The 26,965-nt window shown below is 32.8% G+C and overlaps 1 protein-coding gene across 1 annotated transcript in view; it reads right to left on the minus strand.

The window, feature by feature from the left end:
- Positions 1 to 4,848: 4,848 nt before the first annotated feature.
- The window catches only part of LOC148954354 (SUN domain-containing protein 3-like), a 30,000-nt gene continuing 7,883 nt past the window's right edge, over positions 4,849 to 26,965 (minus strand). Inside the window, exons 3-8 of the mRNA XM_089086245.1 lie at positions 23,800 to 23,869; positions 21,752 to 21,914; positions 16,552 to 16,788; positions 14,161 to 14,444; positions 10,606 to 10,698; positions 4,849 to 5,686 (exon numbers count right to left, since the gene is read on the minus strand). Coding sequence (XP_088942371.1) covers positions 5,567 to 5,686; positions 10,606 to 10,698; positions 14,161 to 14,444; positions 16,552 to 16,788; positions 21,752 to 21,914; positions 23,800 to 23,869 — 967 coding nt within the window. The 3' untranslated portion in view covers positions 4,849 to 5,566. The remainder of the gene's footprint in view (positions 5,687 to 10,605; positions 10,699 to 14,160; positions 14,445 to 16,551; positions 16,789 to 21,751; positions 21,915 to 23,799; positions 23,870 to 26,965) is intronic.

Raw genomic sequence — 26,965 nt, forward strand, 5'->3', positions numbered from 1 at the left:
TTATTTAAAACGAAATCGGTAAACAAAATGCTTGTAATTAGCAACTGGCTATTTAAAACGCAATCGTTAAATTAAATGCTTGTAATTACCAAATGGTTATTTAAAACGAAATCAGTAAACAAAATGATCGTAATTATCAACTGGCTATTTAAAACGCAATCGTTAAATTAAATGCTTGTAATTACCAACTGGTTATTTAAGACGCAATCGGTAAACAAATGCTTGTAATTAGCAACTGGCTATTTAAAACGCAATCGTTAAATTTAATACTTGTAATTACCATCTGGTTATTTAAAATGAAATCGGTAAACAAAATGCTTTGTAATTAGCAACTGGCTATTTAAAACGCAATCGTTAAATTAAATGCTTGTAATTACCAAATGGTTATTTAAGACGCAAACAGTAAACAAAATGCTCGTAATTATCAACTGGCTATTTAAAACGCAATCGTTAAATTCAATACTTGTAATTACCATCTGGGTATTTAAAATGAAATCGGTAAACAAAATGCTTTGTAATTAGCAACTGGCTATTTAAAACGCAATCGTTAAATTAAATGCTTGTAATTACCAAATGGTTATTTAAGACGCAATCAGTAAACAAATGCTTGTAATTAGCAACTGGCTATTTAAAACGCAATCGTTAAATTCAATACTTGTAATTACCATCTGGGTATTTAAAACGAAATCGGTAAACAAAATGCTTGTAATTAGCAACTGGCTATTTAAAACGCAATCGTTAAATTAAATGCTTGTAATTACCAAATGGTTATTTAAGACGCAATCAGTAAACAAAATGCTCATAATTATCAACTGGCTATTTAAAACGCAATCGTTAAATTCAATACTTGTAATTACCATCTGGGTATTTAAAATGAAATCGGTAAACGAAATGCTTTGTAATTATCAACTGGCTATTTAAAACGCAATCTTTAAATTAAATGATTGTAATTACCAAATGGTTATTTAAGACGCAATCAGTAAACAAATGCTTGTAATTAGCAACTGGCTATTTAAAACGCAATCGTTAAATTCAATACTTGTAATTACCATCTGGGTATTTAAAACGAAATCGGTAAACAAAATGCTTGTAATTATCAACTGGCTATTTAAAACGCAATCGTTAAATTAAATGCTTGTAATTACCAACTGGTTATTTAAGACGCAATCGGGAAACAAATGCTTGTAATTAGCAACTGGCTATTTAAAACGCAATCGTTAAATTTAATACTTGTAATTACCATCTGGTTATTTAAAATGAAATCGGTAAACAAAATGCTTTGTAATTAGCAACTGGCTATTTAAAACGCAATCGTTAAATTAAATGCTTGTAATTACAAACTGGTTATTTAAGACGCAATCAGTAAACAAATGCTTGTAATTAGCAACTGGCTATTTAAAACGCAATCGTTAAATTCAATACTTGTAATTACCATCTGGGTATTTAAAACGAAATCGGTAAAAAAAATGCTTGTAATTAGCAACTGGCTATTTAAAACGCAATCGTTAAATTAAATGCTTGTAATTACCAAATGGTTATTTAAAACGAAATCAGTAAACAAAATGCTCGTAATTATCAACTGGCTATTTAAAACGCAATCGTTAAATTAAATGCTTGTAATTACCAACTGGTTATTTAAGACGCAATCGGTAAACAAATGCTTGTAATTAGCAACTGGCTATTTAAAACGCAATCGTTAAATTTAATACTTGTAATTACCATCTGGGTATTTAAAATGAAATCGGTAAACAAAATGCTTTGTAATTAGAAAATGGCTATTTAAAACGCAATCGTTAAATTAAATGCTTGTAATTACCAAATGGTTATTTAAGACGCAATCGGTAAACAAATGCTTGTAATTAGAAACTGGCTATTTAAAACGCAATCGTTAAATTAAATACTTGTAATTACCATCTGGTTATTTAAAACGAAATCGGTAAAAAAAATGCTTGTAATTAGCAACTGGCTATTTAAAACGCAATCGTTAAATTAAATGCTTGTAATTACCAAATGGTTATTTAAAACGAAATCAGTAAACAAAATGCTCGTAATTATCAACTGGCTATTTAAAACGCAATCGTTAAATTAAATGCTTGTAATTACCAACTGGTTATTTAAGACGCAATCGGTAAACAAATGCTTGTAATTAGCAACTGGCTATTTAAAACGCAATCGTTAAATTTAATACTTGTAATTACCATCTGGGTATTTAAAATGAAATCGGTAAACAAAATGCTTTGTAATTAGCAACTGGCTATTTAAAACGCAATCGTTAAATTAAATGCTTGTAATTACCAAATGGTTATTTAAGACGCAATCGGTAAACAAATGCTTGTAATTAGCAACTGGCTATTTAAAATGCAATCGTTAAATTCAATACTTGTAATTACCATCTGGGTATTTAAAACGAAATCGGTAAACAAAATGCTTGTAATTAGCAACTGGCTATTTAAAACGCAATCGTTAAATTAAATGCTTGTAATTACCAAATGGTTATTTAAAACGAAATCAGTAAACAAAATGCTCGTAATTATGAACTGGCTATTTAAAAAGCAATCGTTAAATTAAATGCTTGTAATTACCAAATGGTTATTTAAGACGCAATCGGTAAACAAATGCTTGTAATTAGCAACTGGCTATTTAAAATGCAATCGTTAAATTCAATACTTGTAATTACCATCTGGGTATTTAAAACGAAATCGGTAAACAAAATGCTTGTAATTAGCAACTGGCTATTTAAAACGCAATCGTTAAATTCAATACTTGTAATTACCATCTGGGTATTTAAAACGAAATCGGTAAACAAATGCTTGTAATTAGCAACTGGCTACTTAAACGTGATCATTAAATTCAATACTTGTAATTACCATCTGGTTATTTAAAATGAAATCGGTAAACAAAATGCTTTGTAATTAGCAACTGGCTATTTAAAACGCAATCGTTAAATTAAATGCTTGTAATTACCAAATGGTTATTTAAGACGCAATCGGTAAACAAATGCTTGTAATTAGCAACTGGCTATTTAAAACGCAATCGTTAAATTCAATACTTGTAATTACCATCTGGGTATTTAAAACGAAATCGGTAAACAAAATGCTTGTAATTAGCAACTGGCTATTTAAAACGCAATCGTTAAATTAAATGCTTGTAATTACCAAATGGTTATTTAAAACGAAATCGGTAAACAAAATGCTCTTAATTATCAACTGGCTATTTAAAACGCAATCGTTAAATTAAATGCTTCTAATTACCAACTTGTTATTTAAGACGCAATCGGTAAACAAATGCTTGTAATTAGCAACTGGCTATTTAAAACGCAATCGTTAAATTCAATACTTGTAATTACCATCTGGGTATTTAAAACGAAATCGGTAAACAAAATGCTCGTAACTATCAACTGGCTATTTAAAACGCAATCGTTAAATTAAATGCTTGTAATTACCAACTGGTTATTTAAAACGCAATCGGTAAACAAATGCTTGTAATTAACAACTGGCTATTTAAACGTGATCGTTAAATTCAATACTTGTAATTACCAGCTGGTTATTAGAAGTAAAAGGATAGGGGGGGGGGGGGGGGTCACAGGGAATCCCAGAGTGGGGATAATTTAAATTAAAAAGAAAAAAGGACATTCGTCTGATAAAAAGGGGCCAAAGGTCCCAACAAACACTATCTAGAATTTGGCGATACTTGGCATTTTTCAAGCTTTGTAATCGTTTTTTTTTTTTTTCAGAAACTGAGATCAGACACATTAATACCCAAATTTTACGAATTACACTAATCAAATTAATTATTCTTATTAATACACTGGAAAAAATGCCAAGTGTCGCCCAATACTAGATGTGTTGAAATTTGCTTTTATCGACACTAGTGCCAGTTTCCCCTCTTATCAGTTACCCATGCTCTTTGCTTGATATTTTGACAATCTACCATCTTTTTCCGATTTGCATATGACAAGGTTTTCTCTCTTTTCTCATGACACACATGAAAGTTCAAATCTTTGTGTTGCTCATTCTGTCGTTTCTGTAACCGATGGAGGTTGTAAACTACGGAATGAAACGAATACACAAGTTGAATTTGTCCTTTTTTGTTCTTCTTTTTTGTACGAATTCAAGTTCTCGCAAATATGGATGTTTTTTTTTCTTCTTTTTTTCCATTGTCCTATCAGTAGAAGAATTTTAGTCTTAAAAAAAATCCATTTACCATTCCTTTTCAATCACTTACGTTTATTTTTTCTATCATTTCCAAATTTTCAATCTCAATATTATTAAAATTTCATTGGAAATAAATTTCACCAATTCAAAATTGCAAATGCATTTTCAAAAATCTTTCATCCTTTTCCTATCGATGGAGGAGCTGAAAACAGACGAAGTATAAAAGAGAAATGGGGTTTCTTCCATATATAGTACTTATAGAAGCATAATAAATGAGGGAACTGCCTCCACTTTCACTGAAGACAAGGCTAATATTATTAGCCGCCTCTCATCATGTATAAAGCAATGCTGTCTCGGGAGATTTTGTCTGCTGCATGACACAATCATCAATACAAACGAATAGATATCAAATTACTGAAGCTAATAGCATATCATCAAGTAATTCAATTATCCTACAAAAGAGGGAAATGTTTTAGCAGGTTTTAGTTTCAATTAGTTACTCCTTATCAAGACTGTGGTAGCGGGTTTGACCCCCCCCCTCCTGAAATATTTTTCCGACTCGTAAAAACGTCAAAAAAATACACTTATTTAATGCGTCTTTTTTCGGTAGACCCTTCCCACCCCAAACAAAAATCTTCGACTTTCGGCTTCGAGAAATTCGGCTGAATTTGTGTAACTAAAAAAGAAATTCTACTACAGACAAAAAAAATATATTTAAAAATTTATCATAAAAAGCTTAGAACCAAAACAGGTACCTCTGAACACTGTGATCAGAAACAAAAGTCAAGTAGTATTGTCGCACAAACATAATACAAGAAGAAAAAGAAGACGAAAATACCTTCGTAGGCACTTCTTACAATGATAACCAGACTTCATAGGTTTTCCAGAACTCGATCATGATTAATGGTAATTAGTTATTTGCTATTTTATTTCCAAAACAACCGAAAACACAAAATTATAAGCAATTTGTATTTCAAGTGCAGACTGCCCTGACAACCCAGTTTATGTATTACAAGCCTTTTAAGGGCTAAATTTATTGCTGTCGGTCATTTTGGCTAAATATAAAAAATTATCATCATTAGTCTTAATGGGTCTCGAAAATTTATCGAATTTACTTAAGGCCATATCCAGGGTAGTGGTTTGAACTCCTCACCCAAAAAGTTTTGCCCCACTCGTAAAAACGTAACAAAGATGTATACAACAAATTTTTGATGCGTTTTTTTTGTGCAATAACCCCTCCCCCACCCCCAACAAAATCCTGGATATAGTCTTGCATAGACAGTAAATGTGAAATACCAACTAAGATGCATAAACATGTAATTTACTACCATTTGTCTAGGTAACTACAGCACCGGATAAACAACCATTTTTAACACTGACCAGACGATTTTGAAAATCGAAAACTTTTGATATTAGTTCAGAATAGGGATACCATGGACTCGAAAACGGTAGAGACACGTATAATCCAGATTTCCATGATTCGATGTTATCCTAAGCTCTACAAACTGAAAGGCATCATTAGCAGAGGAATCCTGAAAAAAAGGCACTATTAAAACGCTTATGCAAAACGAATATAGCAAATTTTATCATCAAATCACCTAATAGATAGTACAAAAGCAGAGGGATAAAGAGAGAGAAAGAAAGAAAAGAGAGAGAGAAAGCAGGGAGAGATGTAGACGATGGGAGACAGATACAATCAACCAAACTTTTACTTGTTTACGTTATTCTCTCTTTCTTCTTCTTCTTTTAATTTTACCCTTTTATCTTTTATCAAGTTTTTATATCTTATATACTGCCCTTTATCTACTTTTTGCTTTAGGAGGGGCGTTCATACATACGATAAAAATATTGGCAGCTCCCGTTCTCCATACAGGAGGGAAAATATTCATTTTACTCCTCCTCCTCCTCGCCCTTCAAAAAAAGGAGCTTTTTGTTAGTTCAGCATTATTAGAGAAAAACTGCTACATATTGTTTTTACTAATATTTATGCTGTAGCTTTATTATTCATGTTATAAAAGTATACTAGTCCCCTACGCCAGTTACAGACAGTTCAAAAGAAAGTTTTTATTTATAATATAACAACATGGGCAACAGTAGCTTTAAACCTTGTTAGATTAAATTGTTTTTCTTAAACTAGATTTACCAACACAAACCAGAAGAGAAATTAAAAAAAAATCGAACCAAATGACCTTTCTATTTAAATATGAAGAAATGTTTGTACGAAATATTCTTGGTATTAAATGAATTCAGGGTGCACCTCATTTAAACTTTGTTTAAAACTAACCACAGCCAAATTCGTACAATCAAAACATTCAGAAATCAGTATGAAAAGGAGCTTCGTCCATAAAAATGTTTTTGTGTCCGGCATATATGTCCGGCATGAAATGAATCTGGGCTACTCCCCATTTTGACTTCATTTAAAACCAACTGCACCCAAATTTGTGTTAATCAAAATATTGAGGAATTTCGTTTGCTATTATGCAAAAAAAAATCTCTACGCAAATACGCAACGACATTTCTTTGATGAAAATGTGCTTGTAGGAAATATGTTTGGTATGAAATGAAGAGGAATATTCCGCCAGGGTCTTTTATTTATCAATTGGTTGCATTTGTAGAGGAGTATAGGCTATATACCTGTATATGGCAGGGAAAGGCAGCCGCGATTTGGACATTATCCTAACTATGTATGAAATCGAAACCACCCTATTCACCCAAACAGTCTAATATTACGTATTTAGTAATAGAAGAAACTACACTAAAAAGAGAAAAAATTGCAGATGAAAATAATACAGCAATATACAGCTTATGGTTGAACAAGTAGAAACTACTACTACTATTACTAATAGCTCACTGCAGCACCAAAGCCTCCCTCTTTACACCCTACCAGGAAGTTCCCATTTCCCTTAAATCTCTTCCTAGTAAAGGAATCTAAGTGATGAAAAGGAAGTGAAAAACCCTTGCTCAATTAGATCTTTTATAGACAAGGGTTGCGTTAGTCTAGCTATATAGTTTTCGTGGTAACCCGGTCATGGCAATAATCTAAAAAATAACTTTGAAAACAAACATAAATCAACACATTTTAATTTTATAGTGACTCCAAATATGTAATAAATATTGAGTTTGCAGCTGCCTCTATCGTGTTAATAAAAAAGGCGATATGTCATAATGTCAAATTTTACAAAAGAGCGAAAAATAACTGAATAATATGTTTTGGGTTTTCCGATTGTTAATAACGAACAGTTATTTGTACAAATACCCCCCCCCCCCCTTGTTGACGCAACTGTGCTCATGCTAGCTTTATGAGGTGGGGGGTAAAGGGCTTCTGTTCGATCATACATCTTTTTTTTAGGACATCAATGTGCAATCTTTATATTTAAAATGCTGCAAATATTTGGACAACAGCAGAAATTTAACTACGAAACCACAAAGCGAATCTCGTTGAGGTTTAAAACAATTTTTTCTTTAAAAAGTATTGTCGAAATGCTATAAATCTTGATTCAATTTTATCATCAAATTTAAAATCATCAGACTATAAAAAAGCCAAATTACTTTAAAATCATTTTAAACTCAAAGGCTAACTTCTGTGAGTCCATGAAAAAGATAATAGAGACCTTTACTACTGAAGACTATGAAACCACCGATCCCAATGAGCCTTATAGATGAAAACAACGTTTAGTAAAAACAATAATTAGTAAGTAAGTACTAACATCATATTACAGTTACAGTAATAAGTAAAAACGGTAAAAATCAACAAAAACAGGTTTAGGAAAAAGCCAAGCCGTCCTACCCAAGTGGTTAGTGCGGTAGACTTGAGACCCTTTGTCCTGAGGACAGAGTGTCTAGTCCCGGTGTCGCTGGTTAATTGGTTTGAACGAGGTCAGTGGTGTGATTTTGTAAGCTCAGCCAGAGTCGACCCAGCTCTAAATGGGTACCTGGAGAAATCTGCGGAAGGTAAACAGGAAGGGTATGTAAAAGCACTCATTGGCTGGCCCCCAACCCCCCATTGCACTTCCTGGCTGAAGTGCCATGAAACTGAGATCAGCACCACCGGTAGGGATTGCAAAATCCAATGCCGTATCCAAAATAATTTTTTAATGTAAAAATTAAGTATTATCAGCAACAGCTAAAACGAACAGAAATTACCATAAACAGGGGGAGAGAAGGACTAAAAGCTACTTCACTTCCTTCTCTTTCTAAGCTAAATTTTAGCTTGTACTTTGTCAAAAAAAAGTGTATTAAATGTGGTCGGTTGCTAATTTCAAGTGAATTATCTATTAACTTACAAAATATCTTAACTAAAAAGTTTACGCGCCTAATTAATATACACCTAAACAAAAAGCGTCATTGTAAGTGTCATTGTTCCCCTACACCTCAAGATTTGTTTCCCCTCCACTTCAAGTTACCAGTTTGTCGGTATTATTATTACACTATTTATAACTTACTTATTTACTTTTGTAATGATGGTCGGTCTAACCTTATACACCTAATTATTAAAGGTTAATATTGCTTCATTTACTCATACAAAATCATGAAGGGGGGTCAACCTAAACCCATTGTATGGGTAGCGGAAATTAGGATGACTCGGCGAGAGTGTCAAGACTCGGGGAATCTCTTGACACGGGCAGTGAACGAGAATAAAAATTATTCCGTCGCTCTCTGTCTATGTGTGCCAAGCCCAGGCAGTAATTTTTGCCTTTTTTGCGACCTATGCGGGTGCCCTTCGGGCACCCATACTTTAAATTGAATCAGGCAAATCGTATAAAGTGAAGTCTTTGGTTTTAGAGAGCCTCCCTAGAGCATCAATGATCACATCCATCAATCCGGCCTGAGGTCGCTTTCAACAAAAGCCGCACAATAGTACATCATAGAAAAAAGGAAAACCCCGGCGTTGCTCCCAAAAAACAATTAAAGTCAAAAGTTATTCTATTTAATTGAATTATTTCAATGACTTGAATTCCTAATTTTAATAAAAACCTCTGTTAGTGATTTACTATATCTTTAACTTCTTCTTTAGTGATTTGACCAAACGGTATGGGTAACTTATAAGAGTGGAAACTGGCGCTAGTGTCGACGAAAAAAAACCCAGCGCTATCTAGCCTTTGGTGACACTTCACATTCTTTCAAGCTTTGTAATCGTTTTTAATCAAGAACTGAGATCAGACACTTATTGCTACCCTTATTTTACCAATTACACTAATTAAATTCATTAATATTGTTATTACAGTGGAAAAATACCAAGCGTCCCCAAACACTAGATGGCGATATGTTATTTCTGTAGATAGCTTTCACTCTTTTGAATTAACGGTCTTTTGTTTTCCTACACTCGTGTTTCGAATTTCGATTGCCTGTCCAGTTTCAGTAGGTTAAGTTGGTTAATTGTAACTACAGTTGCATTTGAAGTTGAAGGGGAAAGAAAACCTGCGAATAATCACTCTGATATCTGCTGGATGAATCACTCTGATTCATTCAAAGTAGTTCACTCAAATATATAATTGTTCTGATTAGGGCTAGCACAGAGACAAAAATTAAGCATTGATATTTTGTTCATTATATAAATTTACTTTTGACGCGTCATATTGTTTGAAATGCTTAAAATATCTAAAATATATCAGTCGTTTCTGTGTTTTGTATTTCTTTTGCCTTTTTAGCGTGACTTTTCCTCTTGCTTTACTTTTAAAATGGGTTAAAAATAAATTATTTTTAAATAAAACCAAAATAATTTCAATATTCAATTTATAATATTGAACTAAACATGAAATACCAATAAATTGAAAATAAGTATCCACCCATTCTTTTTTGGAGGGAATTCGTTTCATTCAGAGCGCATTCATCAGAATTTCATATAAAGTTACTTAATAAAAAAAGTAGCAATCATTTATTATAGGTCCCACAAGGCCACAAATCTTCTTCTCTAAGCCCCCTCCCCCCCCCAAAAAAAAAATATATATATATATATATATATATTCTGTCTTTTACGAGCATATTTACAAACCGGAACAACTGTTTTTTTTACTCCCCAAGACCCGAAGAATATCATCCCCATAAAAATGCTTAAACGAGAAGTGGGTTAAACTGCAAGAATTTTGAGTTCCTGAAAAATCCCGAAGAGCACAAGAGCATAAAGAATAAAGAGCTTAATGATGCATAAGAAGCTGCAACCCGAGCTCTGTTTTTATACGACTAAATTTAACCAAGTCAATCAATAATATACATGCAATATTTGCAAATTTAATAAGGATAAACAAAGAAATAATAAAAATTAAAATCATAATGAAAGTAATACGATAATAGATTTATGATAATATAACAATAAGAAAATATAACAAACAATAATGAAATAATAAAAACAAAAATATTACAATACTAATGTTATAATGATACAATAACGGAATGATATAATATTGAAAAAAAAATGAATACCTAAGGATGAAAAACAACAGCAAAATATTACCTTGATATAGAATGTTTGCAGGGGTTTCCCGTTGGCATCATAAGCAAAAGTTCCAAGTTCTATAGAACCAGTATCATCTAAATGCTTTAATCCCTGTAAAAAAAAAAGAAAAAAAAGAAGGAAATCCAAATTAAGAAGGATCTTATAAAAGAGAAAACAGAGGAAGATTAAAACAGAGAAAACTAAACACAGCGAAAATTTTGCAACACAGTGAAAGCACAGTCTGAATTTTAAACTTTTGCTTCTCAAATCAGGGATTCAGGTATTCAAGGTTGTATAGTTACAACCGTGTCATTCGTCACTTCTTTTCGGTAGCTACTTATTGCGAACATACTCAAGTTAGGAATTTCTGTTCCCCGAAATTTTCAATGCTCCAATCTATATTATAGATTACTTGATTTAAGAAAATGTCAACAGACTATCTGTTGACGTTACATTATTCTAGCGTAAATACCATTATTGATGTTATATTAGACGTTGATATAATTTTTTTTTGTCCACATAATTTGACAACCACAAACTTTATTTGAAGTTCGTCTTTTATATTTCTTTTAATTTCCTATTAATTTTATTTTTTTATTAATTAATTTATGTTTATTAAGTATTTTACTCTATTTTTATTATTATTTTACTTATTATTTTATTAATTATTATTAATTATTTTATCTACTATATATATATATATATATATATATATATATATATATATATATATATATATATATATATATATATATATATATATATATATATATATATATATATATATATATATATATATATATATATATATATATATATATATATATATATATATATATATATATATATATATATATATATATATATACTATGAATTACTTTACTATATATAGTTTATATTTATTTATGTTTGTTAATTTCATTTTTAATTTTATATTTCTTTTAAAACATAAAAATAGATCGAAGTATAACATTCGCACGAAAGGGACAACATCGCAGCAATCTTATAACACCTGAATCTGTGTTTTTGTCGATGTCTGTGTCTGAATACGGTGTCTTTTAACACCTTTTTAGCACCAATCTTTCCTAGCCAATGAAAAGTTTTTTTTTTCCGGCCTTTGTACCTGTTTCTGGAAAACAACTATGTGGGCATCGTTCTTTATCAGGACATACATGTTAGCCTGGCAATCAACAACATGTGGTCACTCTCCAGTCACATTCAAAAACTAATATATAAATATATTAATAAATAAATTAATATATATATATATATATATATTTATATATTTACATATATATATATATATATATATATATATATATATATATATATATATATATATATATATATATATATATATATATATATATATATATATATATATATATATATATATATATATATATATATATATATATATATATCCAATGATCTTTCTTTTGGAAAAAAGACACAAAATTCCACATTTTTGCAGAAGAAAGCGACCTCTACAGCAGGCTTCTGTAGGTTGATACGATGAATATAATGGTGCAATTTTCATTAGGGGTCCGTGACTTTCTGGGGGTGTTTCCCCCCTTACCAAAAATCAGGCAAATTTTCTCAGGCATATAATTTCATGGACAGTTCAAGTGCCCGTAGGGCTAACAAGAGGGAGGCGGTAATATGCCCTATATTATGTTTCACGCATAATTGACAAATCGTCTGAAGAGAATTGTGCGTTTTCTTTCTTTCTTTCAAATAAATCTTTTTCAATTGTTTCTTTTTGGGACACTTTTTGAGACTAAAATATATAGCTATATATCAAATACAACAAAATATATAGCAAAATATATAATTGTTTCTTTTTTATATATAACTTTTGTTTGAGGGGGGGGGGATTTTAAATTCCACACCCGTATTGGAGAAAAGCTCCAATGCCACCAGAGTCCCGGGTGGAATAAGAGTGCCACACTAATTGGCCCCAGGCACCATAAAGATTGAACTCTCCAATTCCCTTTCTTTCCCTCGAGGAAAGATCTCTTGCTGAGTATAGAATTCTCTTCCTCTACCAAGCTAATATAATCTCAGTCTCTCTGTAGGCTTCAGACTCTACCTAGGCTAATCAAAAAAGAAGTCAAAGGTATAAAAGAAACAAAATCTTACTATATTCACTTTGAACTCTGTACAAGAACTAAAAACCACAATCTCTCCTTGCCCCTAAACCGGCAAAGCCACCTGGGTGGGGCGTGTCGATTCCAGCCAATCCAAACCCTCACCGTGTGCAACATCAAGCTCAAATGAATCAATCGTATTCCCCTTTTCCCTCCCCGTTAATTTCGACAAAATTTGCTATCCAAAAATACATTTTTAGACACGGTGACTCATCCTTGTAACTGCGCAGTTACAACTCGTGACTTTAACAGTCTACGCAATTAAAGAAAAAATGGCGTTACTAATATTAAGAGAAAACTAAAAATTACCACAAAGAGGAAAGGGGAAAATTAGCAGAACCAACGGAAGAGAAAAAGAATAGACATTTATCTTAAAAAAAAAACAGGACCGAAGGCTCCAACAACTTTGTAAAAGTGGAAGAAAAACGAACGTCGATTAAGAATCGAAAGAAAATCGATTTTTTTTTTCTGGACAAGTATAGAGCGATTTTTCGAAAATCTATTTTTTTTTTATGGACAAGTATAGACCAAACTAAAATCGCCGAATATCACCACCGGTCCCCCTCAGGCCAGGCCATTCATATCAGGCTACCACGATGTATTATAGGATATAATTCACCGTTTACTTTTAGCATGAAATAGAAAAAGACAAAAGTTGATTCGATTCATTAATAATCTTGATATTTTGTTTTTCTTTAATTAAATATGAAAATTTTAAAGATTATGATTTATCATATTATATGACAAATGTGACAAACCTTATTTTAAATCTTATTTTTATTTCTTCTTATAAGCTGATAAAATAAAATAACTTATCATGAGTTTACAAAAAATTGTACTCTTATCAAAATGTACTAACCGACCATCACTAATGATTAAATATCAATTTAACATGAAAATGCTGCAGGGAGGAAAGGGGTATATATAACTAGTATTCTGAGGGTTATCCAATACCACAGGCTTAATACTGATAGCCTATAGAGTTTTTTTTTTGTTTTTAACTGATAGTCTATAAGTCCAAGAAGGCTAAACCGTTAGCCTACCTATTTTTCCAAAAACGTAGTCAAAACTCGAATTCAACAGGACTGCAACTCATTCGGATTCCTCCTACATCGGAACTGTCTAAAATTAGTGGCGACATAATGCACCCCACCCCCGTAAGGCTTGGACTTAGGTACATCAATGTCAAACTAATCAGCGAACAGACAATGATCAAAATAATATCCAAGAAGTAGGAAGCAAAATCGACAAAAATGTAGATCATAAAAATGTAGATCATTTAAATGCTTGAAATGGAAAACGTACAAGAACGAAAAAAGCATAAAGCGTTGGTGAAATACAAGCGAAATAATGAAAAAGAGCTGTAATGGAGCAAAAGAATTCGTTATAAAAAAGGAAAAAGAAAGAAACAAGAAGAGTTACCATAATTTTGAATTCTCGTGGCGCTGTATCGATGTTGCCAGTAATTGAAACATTCTTCGAAATGTGTTCAATAGTGACAGAGGAGACTTGCACAGGTCGAGCCAGTTTTACAACCAAACATCCATAATCTCCCTCAAAGGCCCAACATTCACCAGGATTAATCCCACGTTGAATAGCTATCCTAGGATTATTCGTGGGATACCAAAGAGGAATTCCGAAAAATCGAAGGGATCCAGACCCTTTAGTGAAAGCTTTCGTGCAGCGCACGGATGCTATCTCTCCTCCTAACAAGAGAAAAGGTATAAATAAATTGAAGGCAAAACAAAACAATTTCTTAGACCGTATTGCTTTTCAGTTTATAACTAAAAATATAATAATGAGAAGACGTCTAATTCAGACAGTAAATTTAAAGTAAAGTAGTTATATATTGATATACGTCTGAATCTTTCGGCTCAACTAAATTAATTAATCTATTAAGCTAATTAATTGCCTAAATAGACTAAAAAACGACTAATTAGCTTATTAATTAAATAGTCAATTGCACTAAAATTGATCAAAATTAATTTTTAGCTTGCTGCACTGGAGGACACTTTTATCCTATCACTATCCACAAAATTGGTTCCATTGCAACCAAACCCTCGCTTAACTGAACCCCTGTAACTTAACTCTCGTGCATCTGACCCCTCGTGCAACTGAACCCGTTGTGTAACTGAATCCCCGTGCTACTGAGTCCTGAACCCCTGTCCAACTGAACTCTCGTGTAGCTGAATCCCTAAAAAGAAATTCAAGCTAGGCCAGTCTTCATATAAAGAGCTAATTTTTCTCAAAATTCATCAATGAGGCAAATATCATGAGTGAGCTTATTTTAGCTGTTTTGTAGATAGACGTTGCATAAGCAGTGAAGCAATGATTTTTGTAGTATCGAAATGAAAATAAATAACCTCTATAGTTAACGACAAAGCCTTGTATTTGAATGAATATTTTCACTCGGGGGTTTTCTCAAAACTCTTTCTTAACTTGCAAAGGTGACTAGGAAAGGGAGTATTCAAAATGAACAGCTGTTTAAGGGTTTCCGATCATGGATATTTTAGTGGTAGGCCTTTTATAGTTTCAAGCCTTTACGTTCCAAAAATCAAAATCAAATCGTATTTTTCAGTTGCACGGGGGTTCAGTTACATAAGGAATCAGTTGCACAAGGGTTCAGTAGCACGGGAGTTCAGTTACATGGGGGTTCAGTTGCACCTGGATTAAGATACTCGAGGGCTCATTAGCTTGGGGTTAAGTTACACACACACCCACAACATTACCAAAGATCTATCAGGTCATTTTCTACTTCCCCCCCCCCCATCCACACCTTTGATGAATGATACTTCTTTTATCCCCTTGTCGGATTTTAGCAAAAATCCTCGATAAATACGGTTGCTGTACGTACTGGTGACATGTCTAAGGCAACTAAACTGCTCCACAATTTTGAACATCCTTAACGGGCGCAAGCCATATCGTTCTTTTAAACTTATTTATCAGAAACGCAATCCCAAGGTCTGATACAGCCGCATTTACTTTATGCGTAGACAACAAAAAACTCTACATTTAATAAAATCAAAAATATTTCGTCAATATATGAGCTACGGTCGAGTAAGAATGAATTACAATAGCGTAATAAATTTAAAAAAAAGTCAAAACGCGTCATAAAGATTCAGCGCTTTTAATAGTAAATATAATAAATAATATGAGTAACGTCGGCGACTCATAGCCGAAAGCTGTTGTTTTTTAGAGCAATAGCTTCATTCGACAAGATGCGCGCTTCTATCATTTCTTCTTTTTTTTGTATAGCTTTTTCTTTATTTTTTTATTTATCTTTTAATGCTTTTCTACTACTGTTACTCTTTTCTACTTATTCTAAATAAAACTAACAAAAGCCTAATACTATAGCCTTATACTATTTTTCTGTGCTTTGTCCCTTAGATCCATGTTTTGATTAAAATTTCTTTTCTCGTTGTAGCGTTAACAATTATCTTTGCACATTTGTTTCATTTACTAGGGTTATTTTTTGTATGGTACTGACTGTTGCGCCATTTGCTTTACGAGTAGATTATAAATGATAAAGAAAAATAATAATAATAATAATAATAAGTAATAATAAATTATTATATTAAAGTACCAGCCGGCTCTTTTAATCATTATTGTAAAGTAATTGTATTACAATTGTAGTATTATCTTAACATAATTGAATATTTCTCTAATTTTTACCTTAAGGTGAGAATACCCAAATGCTGACTTCTGGCTATCAATCAACAAAACCAACTTAATAATAAACTAATTTAGGACTTGCTAAAGTAATCAATATAACTTTTCCAATTTTTACAGCCGGATTAAGGTAATAAAACTAACCAGCAGATTCTAGAGCATAATCAGCAACGCCAATTTTATCAGCATCATATTTCTCTAGAGCACTTGCGATCGCTGCCTGTACGTCTTCACTAAACCCCTCATGAAGAATCCTTGATTCAGTACTGAGAATAACTTGAGTCACCTGTGATGTTACTTCTTTGATAAGAAGGCTCTTAAGGGAGTCAACTTCTGCTCTGAGTGTGGCTTCAACTAAGTCAACGTTCTTCTTAAAATCACCTTGAAGATTGAAAAGTATAACAGATATTTGAAGAATTGAGAAAAACTGAATTAATTCAAATAATAAAATAATTATCTAGTAATAATAATAACAATAAAATAATAATAAAATATAAAAAAAAATATAAAAAATAAGTAATAATAATAAAAATAATAAAATAATTGAAATAACTGAAATAATAATTGAAATATAATAACTGACAATTAAATATAGGATACCAATAGACATTCCTCTTCTTTTGTAATGGCTAAAATGATTCCGTAAATATTGAGGTAAATAAAAAAGTGACCTCCAATTATGGAGTCTGTTTTTTTCTCAGATATTATATACATAGTGCAGGCCTTCCTAAACTATGGGTCGCAACCCCCAAATGGGGTCGCATAGCGAAGTCATGGGGTCGCAAGAGATTTTAAAGTCAAATATTTAAACGTTAAAGTCAAATCTTTATAACATACCACAGGAAAAGACACATATTGTAAAGTTGATGAATTTTTAAAGACTGAAGGTCTAGAATGGAAAAATTGCTGTGGAATATGCACAGATGATGCAAGAGCGATGACGGGCAAAAACATGGGCGATCATATGGGGGGGGGGAACCCGCCCCCCTCCCTGGCTGAATGACGCTGCCTTATTTTTATATTTTTGTTCTCAGATTTCTATTATATAGCATTAAAAGTGTCAATTAGACGAGGTTTGCCCCCCCCCCCCTGGAATTCCGCTTATGGCCACCCATGGGCAAGAACATTGGTTTTAAATCATTTTTCAAGCTACTCATTGTGACCATATAAGTTTTACTGACTGCCTTATTCACCGAGAGGCCCTTGCAGCAAAAAAAAAAATTGCACCATAATTGAACGATGTGCTTCAGAATGCTGTTAAGATTATAAATTTTATTAAGAGCCATGCCTTTAACAGTCACTTATTTTCAAATCTTTGTATAGATTTGGATTCCGTCTATACAACTTTATTATTACATGCAGAAGTAAGATGGCTGTCAAGAGGTCAAATTTCAAGAAGATTCTTATTATTAAAAGCCGGAATGGAAATATTCTTAACCGAACAGAAATGTGAACTTGCTGCTTTTCTTGAAAAGGACTCCAAGCTGTGTTATTTGTCAGATATCCTTGTGAAATTAAACGATCTCAACTTGTCTCTTCAAGGAAAAAATTGTGATATATTTACTTCTAATGATAAAAATGAAAGTTTTATTAAAAAGATTAAAATTTGGAAAGATAGGATAGAAAAAAATTCGCTCGAAATATTTTCCAATATCGATAATTTTATAATCGAGAGAAATCCTTGTAAAACTTTTATTGCAATAATTATTGTAGATCAATTAAAAGCGCTAGAAACCTAGTTCCGTACATATTCTATGTTAAACATTGATTTCAAAAAGGTAGCTTCGATTCAAAATCCGTCTTGTATTAATTTAACTGAGATTGATCACATGCCACTTAAAGCTCGAGAGGAATTTGCTGAGCTTTCGAGTGCTTTAAACTTGAAACTACAATTTTCAAAAAGCCTTTGAATGAATTTTGGATCAGAACTAGAACGGAACTTTCCACAATCGCAGATATGGCATTATATGTTCTTCTGCCATTCAACACCACATATTTATGTGAAGTCACTTTCTGAGCTTTAACACATATCAAACCCCAATATCGTTCATCGCTAAAAAATGTGAAGAGTTCTTACGTTCAGCAGTGTCAAACATTCCACCAAGAAATAATTTTGTTATGCAATAAAAACAGGCAAATCCATCAAACTAAAGTTGTTCTTTTCACTTTAATTTAATATTTACCACCCAACGACTGCGTTCAAATACATTCGATTGAACTAAGACGGTCAGGATACTCTTTTATTTATACTATTGCAAAAAATATAATTTTGATGAAAAATATAATTTTTGATAACTTTTATCAAAAATTAAAGATAACTTTTCAACTTTTCTGGAATTTTATTTTAGATTGTTTTTTGTTTCTAAACGAATAACTATTTATTTTCATGTGTATATTTATATTGTTACCTAATAAATGAATCATCAAAAAATATTTATTTGTCTTTCTATTATATTTGTATGGGGTCGCCAGGAAACTTGCAATCATAAATGGGGTCATGATTAAAAAAAACTTTAGGAAGCCCTGATATAGTGTAAAGTACCAAGGACAGTGAAAACAAAGTATGATTTTTTTTTATTAGTGATTAACTTTGTAACAGTTTTTTTAATTAAGTATTTTCTTAATTACTGGGAAAGATTAAACTGTGATATTTGTCTTATAGAGTTTCGGGTAGTAGCGGGAGTACAAAACAGCAAAGGTGACAAACCAGCAAAAAATACGCAAAACAATTTGGCAAAAAGGAGCTTATGGAATGATACTTTTCATACTTTAAAGGATCACTTGGGTTTTAGAATCACAAAACTGGGTAGGCTATTATTTGAAGGCTTACAAATGTAAAGCCTTGTCAAATTTAATAAATTAATTTTACTTATTTATTTTCACAATTCAATATGGCAGCATTGACAAAAATGTATTGCGGCCCAAAAACTTCATAAATTTGAAGCAACCAACAGAAAAAACCTTATGAAACAGCAGTTTTTAGGTATGAACTGATCGAAAATCGGTCCAGGGAGGGAGGGGGAGCATGTCCTTTGTATTTCAACCTTATTCATTTTTATTATTTTGTTCTTCAGGAAATAAGCACAAGTCAAAACGATTCGCTTCACGACGTTTGCGTTTTTATTTATTTTGTTTTTACGGTAAATGTCCTTGATTGTTTATATTGAAGGCAAGTCCGTATCAGGAGGGGGAGGGGTAGGGCGTTTGAACTCTCCTGCGCAAAATGTTTGTCCGATTCGTAAAAACGTAACAAAAATACACTTAAACTAATTTTTGATGCGTTTTTTAACTTTTTATGAACCCCCCCCTGAAAAAAACCTGGATACGGCCCTGATTGGAGGTACCCAAAAATAAGAGTTTAAGAAGTGAGCGTACAGCTACCGCAAATGTCCTTGATTGTTATAGTGGAGCAAGGCCGTACCCAGGGGTGATTAGGGGGTTTGACCCCCCCTAAAAATAAAAAACACTTGACCCCCCGCCTCCCACACACACACACACACACTGAACAAAAATCCTGGATACAGCTATGAATGACCCAAGAACATGAATTTAAGAAGCGAGCCCATAGCATTTTTTTTTTTACCCTTCTGTAAATTTTTTTCAACACTGAATGTTGCTTCAACTAATAAGTCAATATTTTTCTTAAATTCTCTTGAATGTAAATATCTACTTAGTTGTACTTGCAGCAGGACAAGGCGTTTTTTCCACCTTACCTGGCACTTAAAATTTAGGTATTGGTATAACCGTAAGCTCCCTCGACTTACGGCTGATAAGTTCCCCAGATTCTCGTAAATAAATACCGATTTCAAATAAATTAAATGAAAGGTAATAATAGATGTCATTTTTTCAACCTAACTTCCTAAAATTTTTCAATCTAACTTCAAAAAAATCGTGAAAGAATCTACAATCACGCATTTTACCATTTTGAAAACTCTTGCTAAGATTAATGAGGAAAAAACTGAGGATTTCCGCTACAATTTACGTGTCATTACATTACTGCGAACGTTAGGAAACCTTCGAAACGTTAACGAAGAAAACATTAAGAAACGTTAAGAACCGTTCAAAATCCTCTCTAATGCTTCTAACTCTTAAGTGTTAAAACGAAAACGGAAAAATAAATATAATTAAAACAAGGAGGGAAAACTCCAACGACCAAAAAACGAAGACTAAAAAAACAAAAAACAAAATATTCAAATGCCTAGCTTTTGAGGTATTATATCAAAGAGACACCTCTTGAGACAATCTCCAAGTGGATTCTTCCAATTCGGAATTGTGTCAGCTAATAGTTATTCAACTGAATTTATTCTATCATTAAGGTGATTATTAATTATCATCATTTAATTATCTAATTGTCATTAAATTATAGTTAACGTACATTTACTTTAACTATTATAAAACATAAATTTTTATTTTAAAAGGCCAACGACACAGTTTGGACCAGAATCATCAACACAGTTTGCTATCTCAGGTTGATCAGCAAACCCACCGGTCTTGTTGTCCTACAATTGAAAATACTATTAGCCTAATATAGATAACACTGTATTGGCCTAGATATATGTTCAGAGATGGGCTAGCCATTATTATTCTAATTTTTATTAAGGTATTTATTATTTATAATCATTAAGTTCTTTAATTTTTATCATATTATAATTAAAATAAATTTACTTTAAGTATTATATAACACAATTTTTATTTTTAAATACTTAACGACAAAGTTCGGACCACAATCATCAACACAATCTTGTTAGCTCTGGCTGATGAGTAAGCCCAATAGTCTTACTGCCCTACAATAAATAGTATTACCCTATAAATATTTTCAGAGATAGTCTAGCCAAGTAGGACCGATTTTTTTCAAAGCTTGCAAGTTTTTTCTATCCAATTTTTGCTATTAAAAAAAAAAAAAAAAAAAAAAAAAAAAAAAAAAAAAAAAAAAAAAAAAAAAAACATTAGCTAATAATTTTTGTTAAATAACATTTATGTTTGCCTGATTCAATAGAAAATTATTGTCAAACACTGTTATCAAAAATTGAAGGAAGAATAAAAGCCTTTTCACAAACTAGTCAATGAGCAAATGACAAACTTCTTTTCTGTCAAATTTGGGTGTTGTACGATAGAAATTTTTAATGGGAGACGTTAAAAATATTCTTGTTATGAAATTTTAATAAAAATGCATGTAGTCATCCGTATATTCTGTATTCCGGCTATTTATCTTAAAGCACTAACGCCATCTATTTACATATATTTATGAACGTTTCTAGATGCATCTCGAAATCTCAAGTGAACCATCAGCCAGATTATTCAACTACAAATTATCAACGCCTAATTATAAAATTATCTGTTATACCTTTTAATATTTCTAACTCTTCAGAATAAGCTCGTTGATCTGACGCAACACTAGTAATAGCTGAATTAAATGTGTCTTGTTTACTCTGCAGCGTCTGCACTAATAAAGGGAGGGTGGCCAAGATATCACTCTGACAGCATTTTTTGGCAGCTTCAAGCTCTGTCTGGAAGAAGGAGAATCAAATTTTAAAAGGCACGTAATAAAAGAGAAATAAACAGAAAAATTAAACATGGGAAATTTAAAACTATGACAAGCACGAAAAAAATAAAAGAATAATAAAATTAAATAGCCGAGAAAAACGAGGGTAATGTCAGCCAGTGGACAGAAACTCTGGATGACCACAGGCTAAAATTACCCTCGTTTTTATCGGCTATTCAATTTTATTTTTCATTTATTATTTTTTATTCGTGTTTATCATACATCATGCATAGCCAGTGTGGTCTTAAAAAGTATTTAAATTTACAGCTTTACCGATTACTTCACCAGGTAAAAGATGAAGACACCAATTGGAGTACCTACAACGCTGATTTCAGATATACTAATCGCTGCACTTCCAAATTATTCTCAGCCCTCCCCCAGGGGTCAGATGAGTCCTAGGCTATATTAAAACCTTTACTGATATTAATCAAGACCGACTTTTTTTGGCATATGAATCAACTTTTGATGAGAAATAAGCACACAACTTATGTGCACGAACAAAAGCAGCAGAGTTTTGTGAATTGGCTATGGATATTTCTTGCCCCATTAGGGAGCGGGGGATATTTGCGGGAGTAGTGATTAGTATGTTTGGAACCTGCATTAAAAGGCACATCGAATGATTTTTCCATTTTCTACCTAGCATGGTAATACAAAAAAAAAATGTAAATTTACGTTAAGCATCAGCAAACACATGGCAAAGAAGCAATTTTCATCTCCAAAATCTGACAACCATTATAACGTTTACTACTACTAGTAACATTTCACCGCGGAACCAAGCCACCTGAAGTCAACACAGCTAGGCAAGATCCTCATCCATCCCAGTTTATTCAAAGCCTTCCTCTTTGCACCCTCCCAGGAAGTTCCCATTTCCCTTTAATCTTTCCTTACGAAATCCTCGCACCCCAACTGAGGACGATCTGCTTTTCGTTCAGCCCTAGACGGTTGGCCGAAAAGGACAATCTTTGGCGATCTGTCATCCTTTATCCGCAGAACGGCCCCTAGCCATATCAACCTTTCTCTCATTATGGCCCTAGGAAGCGGGACTGAACCACACTTTTCGCACAGCCTCAAATGCCCAAAACAGTCCGTAGGCAATTTCTCCTCTTAAGTTTCTAGGAGCACCCATGTTTCAGAACCGTATTTGACTATTATAATGCTTACTTTGTGCTATTCTTTGTGAACAAAGTATATATTTGGCAAGTTTTCCTTTTATCCTCCCTTATTTGAACGTTTGATATGGCAGTTGGGGCAAAAATTTAAGTCAGATTTAGCATGAGGAAATTCCTTATTCTTAAGCAAATGTTGGATAGCAGTTTAGCACCTATGTAAGCCTCATAAAAAACAGTTTATATCCAGGGTTTTTGTTCGGTGGGAGGGGTACAAAAAAACTTCAAAAATGGGTAACAGAGCTCCTATGTTTTTACGAGTCGGACAAAATTTCAAGGGGGGGGGGGCAGCCTCCCCCCTTGATACAGCCTTGATCAATAATGATATTTTTGCCGGACTCTTGTCGAACTAGCTCTGTTGCTCGAATAGTTTGTACTATTTAGGATTACTTTGCCTATATTGTCCTTCTTAGCCAATAGGCTGCCTGTAAAATACATGTATTCTTTATATATGTGTAGTTATCACTTTTAGATTTGAAAGTTTGCGGTCTTTTAAAACAAGTCACATGTAAAGGCTCAAACAGCCAAGGCCACAAAGTTCTTAAGGGATTGATCGCAAAGTTCTTGCGAAGAGTCTTAAGCTTGAAAAAAATATTGTCCTTAGGGTCGAATATTTTAATTTAAAAGCATGTTCAAAGCTTTTTGAAACTACTTACCTAGTGAGGCGGGGGAAGTCCTTTATACCAACGTTAGTGGCAATGCCATTATTTCCCTCCAGTTTACACGTTTATTCCCAATTATTTCACGCTGCTTTCTGAATTTTATAATCTTTATTTATAATTCTTGCTTCTTTAAGGATGCCAAATTACGTTAAACAAACCAATAAACTTACCAATAAAAAAAAGAAAGATGCAGATGATGAAAACAGATGAAATAAGAATACTTCTAAGGCTATTCAGGTCTTGTCAAAATAAGAAGAATTCACTGCCGTATTGACGTAAATGTCTCTAAAATTTGGGCAAATTTTTGGCTTTTGCTTTTGGGCTAATCCCCTCTCCACGACCTGAAGTATTTAAAAATTCACTGTCAAATATGATTTTATAATATCGAAGCAGTAAGATTACACAAGTTTCCAACGCACAAAAGATTTCAAATGATAATATTCAATATCAAACATTTAACAAACAAATTGAAATCATTATTTAAAGTTTTACCGCTGTAATCACAATAAGATGTAAACATCAAAAGAATAATTCCCGAACACTGTTCGAAAATTACTCGAAGGAACGACGAATGGCCAAAAACCATGAGTATGTCACTGAGAAGGTCCATCGAAAACCTTAACGATCACCACATCTTAAAACTATACAGAAGAGCACAGAATCGGTCTTCATGTCGAATCTTGGCTTACGCCCTGTCAAAAATAGTGGCCCCAATACGTCCCGTGAAGATAGACAGGACTAAAACTAAGCCATTTAATATTGTCGCAAGAATTACCACCTTGTTTTTCTTAGAGACGCTAGACGGCAGAGTAATTTTAAATGAGAGTCAAATGAAACAACATCAACTGCGTTCGCTTGGGCATATCAGAAGAATGGCTTCTGATCATTGCTCAAAAATCACACTCGAAGAAATGATTGATAACGAAAAGAAGAAGATCATTTAACTTCAACTGCAAATGTATCGTAAAGCTTTTGAGAATAAGACTAGATTGATCACCACATCACCACATCTTCGCCCACCACACACCTATCAAAAGGAGTTGCCCCGATACGGGAAGTAAAGGCCCTTTCATAATGAAATTTTACTATTACTGAAATTTAGCTAGCGCTAATTTGAGCCAATCAAAATTTTTATTGAATATTTCAGCCAATCATAATATTCTCTGAGATTGGTTCAACACAACTACTACTACTAACCACTCACCGCGGCACCAAGCCGCCTGAGGCCAACACAGCTACGCACGCTTCTCCTCCATCCCAGCTGGGGGGTGGAGAAACTCAAATTGGCACTAGCTCAGTTTTAGCTTTGTTGAAATCCCACTGTAAGTGAGCTTTAGGTAATTCTTAAGAGTTACTTGAACGATCCCACCACATGTAAATAGACAAGCCTAGTGCATAGTACACGTAAGTAACCTGCTATTTGTCCCAGAACAAATATTCTAGTGCAGATCGCTAATGAACTATTGAGAGAACATTTCAACTATGTTCTGGAAAGTACTTCTTACTACTTATAGAATCCCACTACAAAAACATCCAAACCTCCTTCAGTGAGAATTTAAGTTAAATCAGCTTTCTCGAGAACAAAATAAAAGTATTAAACATAAAAACGTTGATAATGAGCAGTACTTAAGAGCAAAATATGTAGTTACTGGATAACTATTCTTGCAAAACTTAACTCTATGAATACTAATTCAACCGACTTGAATTAGAATAATTTCAACTAAAATTTTTAATACAACTTTTTCTATGATTACCCACTAGAGATCCAAATTCCATCCAATGAAGATTTAAAAACAAGCAGATTTGTCTAGAAATAAAGAAATGAAACTTTTTACCCCCAAAACAGCTAAAAAAGGTCATAATTTAGATAAAAATTGCAGGACAATAGCAAGTATAAAATACCTTTATAGTCACGACACATATACATTTTTACCTGGAAATTCTACGTCTGCCCAACCCTTAAAGGTAGATCCCACAGTCAATACACGTATACATATGAGGCTAGGCTTAGCTATTTGGATACAAGTTCTGAACTGAAAAAAGTAATAAATTTTCCCCTTGAATGATCAGGAATTATACATCTAAATGTAAGAATCATTATTTAGGGCATGAAATGTCAGTATATGCATAGCGATGTTATATGTCCTAATGTACCAATTTCTATTAAATTGACGAATGCCATGAATTTAGTATGATGACGAATGCTGTGTTGGCCATAAGCGGCTTTGGGCTACAATATGTATTTTCCTTGTCTTTTTTTATGTTTCTCAGAGTGCAACACAGTTTCAACAGCATTTTTTCTAATTTTTTTTTTTACGTTTCTCAGACTGCATTTTTTCTTGTCTTTTTTTACGTTTCTCAGAGTGCCGCACAATAGCAACTGCGTTTTTTTCTAATATTTTTTATGTTTCTCAGACTGCATTTTTTTCTTGTATTTTTTTTACGTTTCTCAGAGTGCCGCACTTTTGCAACTGCAGTTATTTATAATCTTTTTTTTTACGTTTCTCAGACTGCATTTTTTCTTGTCTTTTTTTTACGTTTCCCAGAGTGCATACAATTCCAACTGCGTTTTTGCTCATCCTTTTTTTACGTTTCTCACAGTGCCACACAAATGTAACTACATTTTTTCTTGTCTTTTTTTATGTTTCTCAGAGTCCACATAATTGCAACCAGTGGTATCAGAGGATTCACTTTGTTAGCCGTAAGTTTGCTATCACTAATAATAAAATAATAATAATAACTTCAGGTAAATATACTAAGTAGGAAACGGAGAGGGGGGGGATAAAGACAATGTGTAGGAACAGGATAAGAACGGACATCTAGCAATATCGTAAACTTTACTAAACAGCAGAGCGAAGCAAATGCCCAATGATAAAACACCCAAATACACAATTCCTATAGTATTAAACTTCTTCATTCTAAACTATTTATCCCTCTATTGCACTTGTCCTCTAAGATTTTCCGTCCCCTCTTCCCCAGAAAACTACTGTCTTTGGTGCCTTTTTGAAGGCCTTTTACGAAGACAGATAAAAAAAAATTTGAATTTAAATTAAACTTCACTTAAAACATAACACAACGATTAATCATTAAATAAGAAACATAGAAGAAACAGAAGAAACATAGCTGTGAGGACAAACGGCTACAAGAATAATATCCATAAATTCGACAAGAGTAACTCTAATAAGAAA

Source organism: Artemia sp. Qi Xiang Cuo, chromosome 3 (assembly GCF_049724085.1).
Source record: "Artemia sp. Qi Xiang Cuo chromosome 3, ASM4972408v1, whole genome shotgun sequence".
Lineage (NCBI taxonomy): Eukaryota > Metazoa > Arthropoda > Branchiopoda > Anostraca > Artemiidae > Artemia > Artemia sp. Qi Xiang Cuo.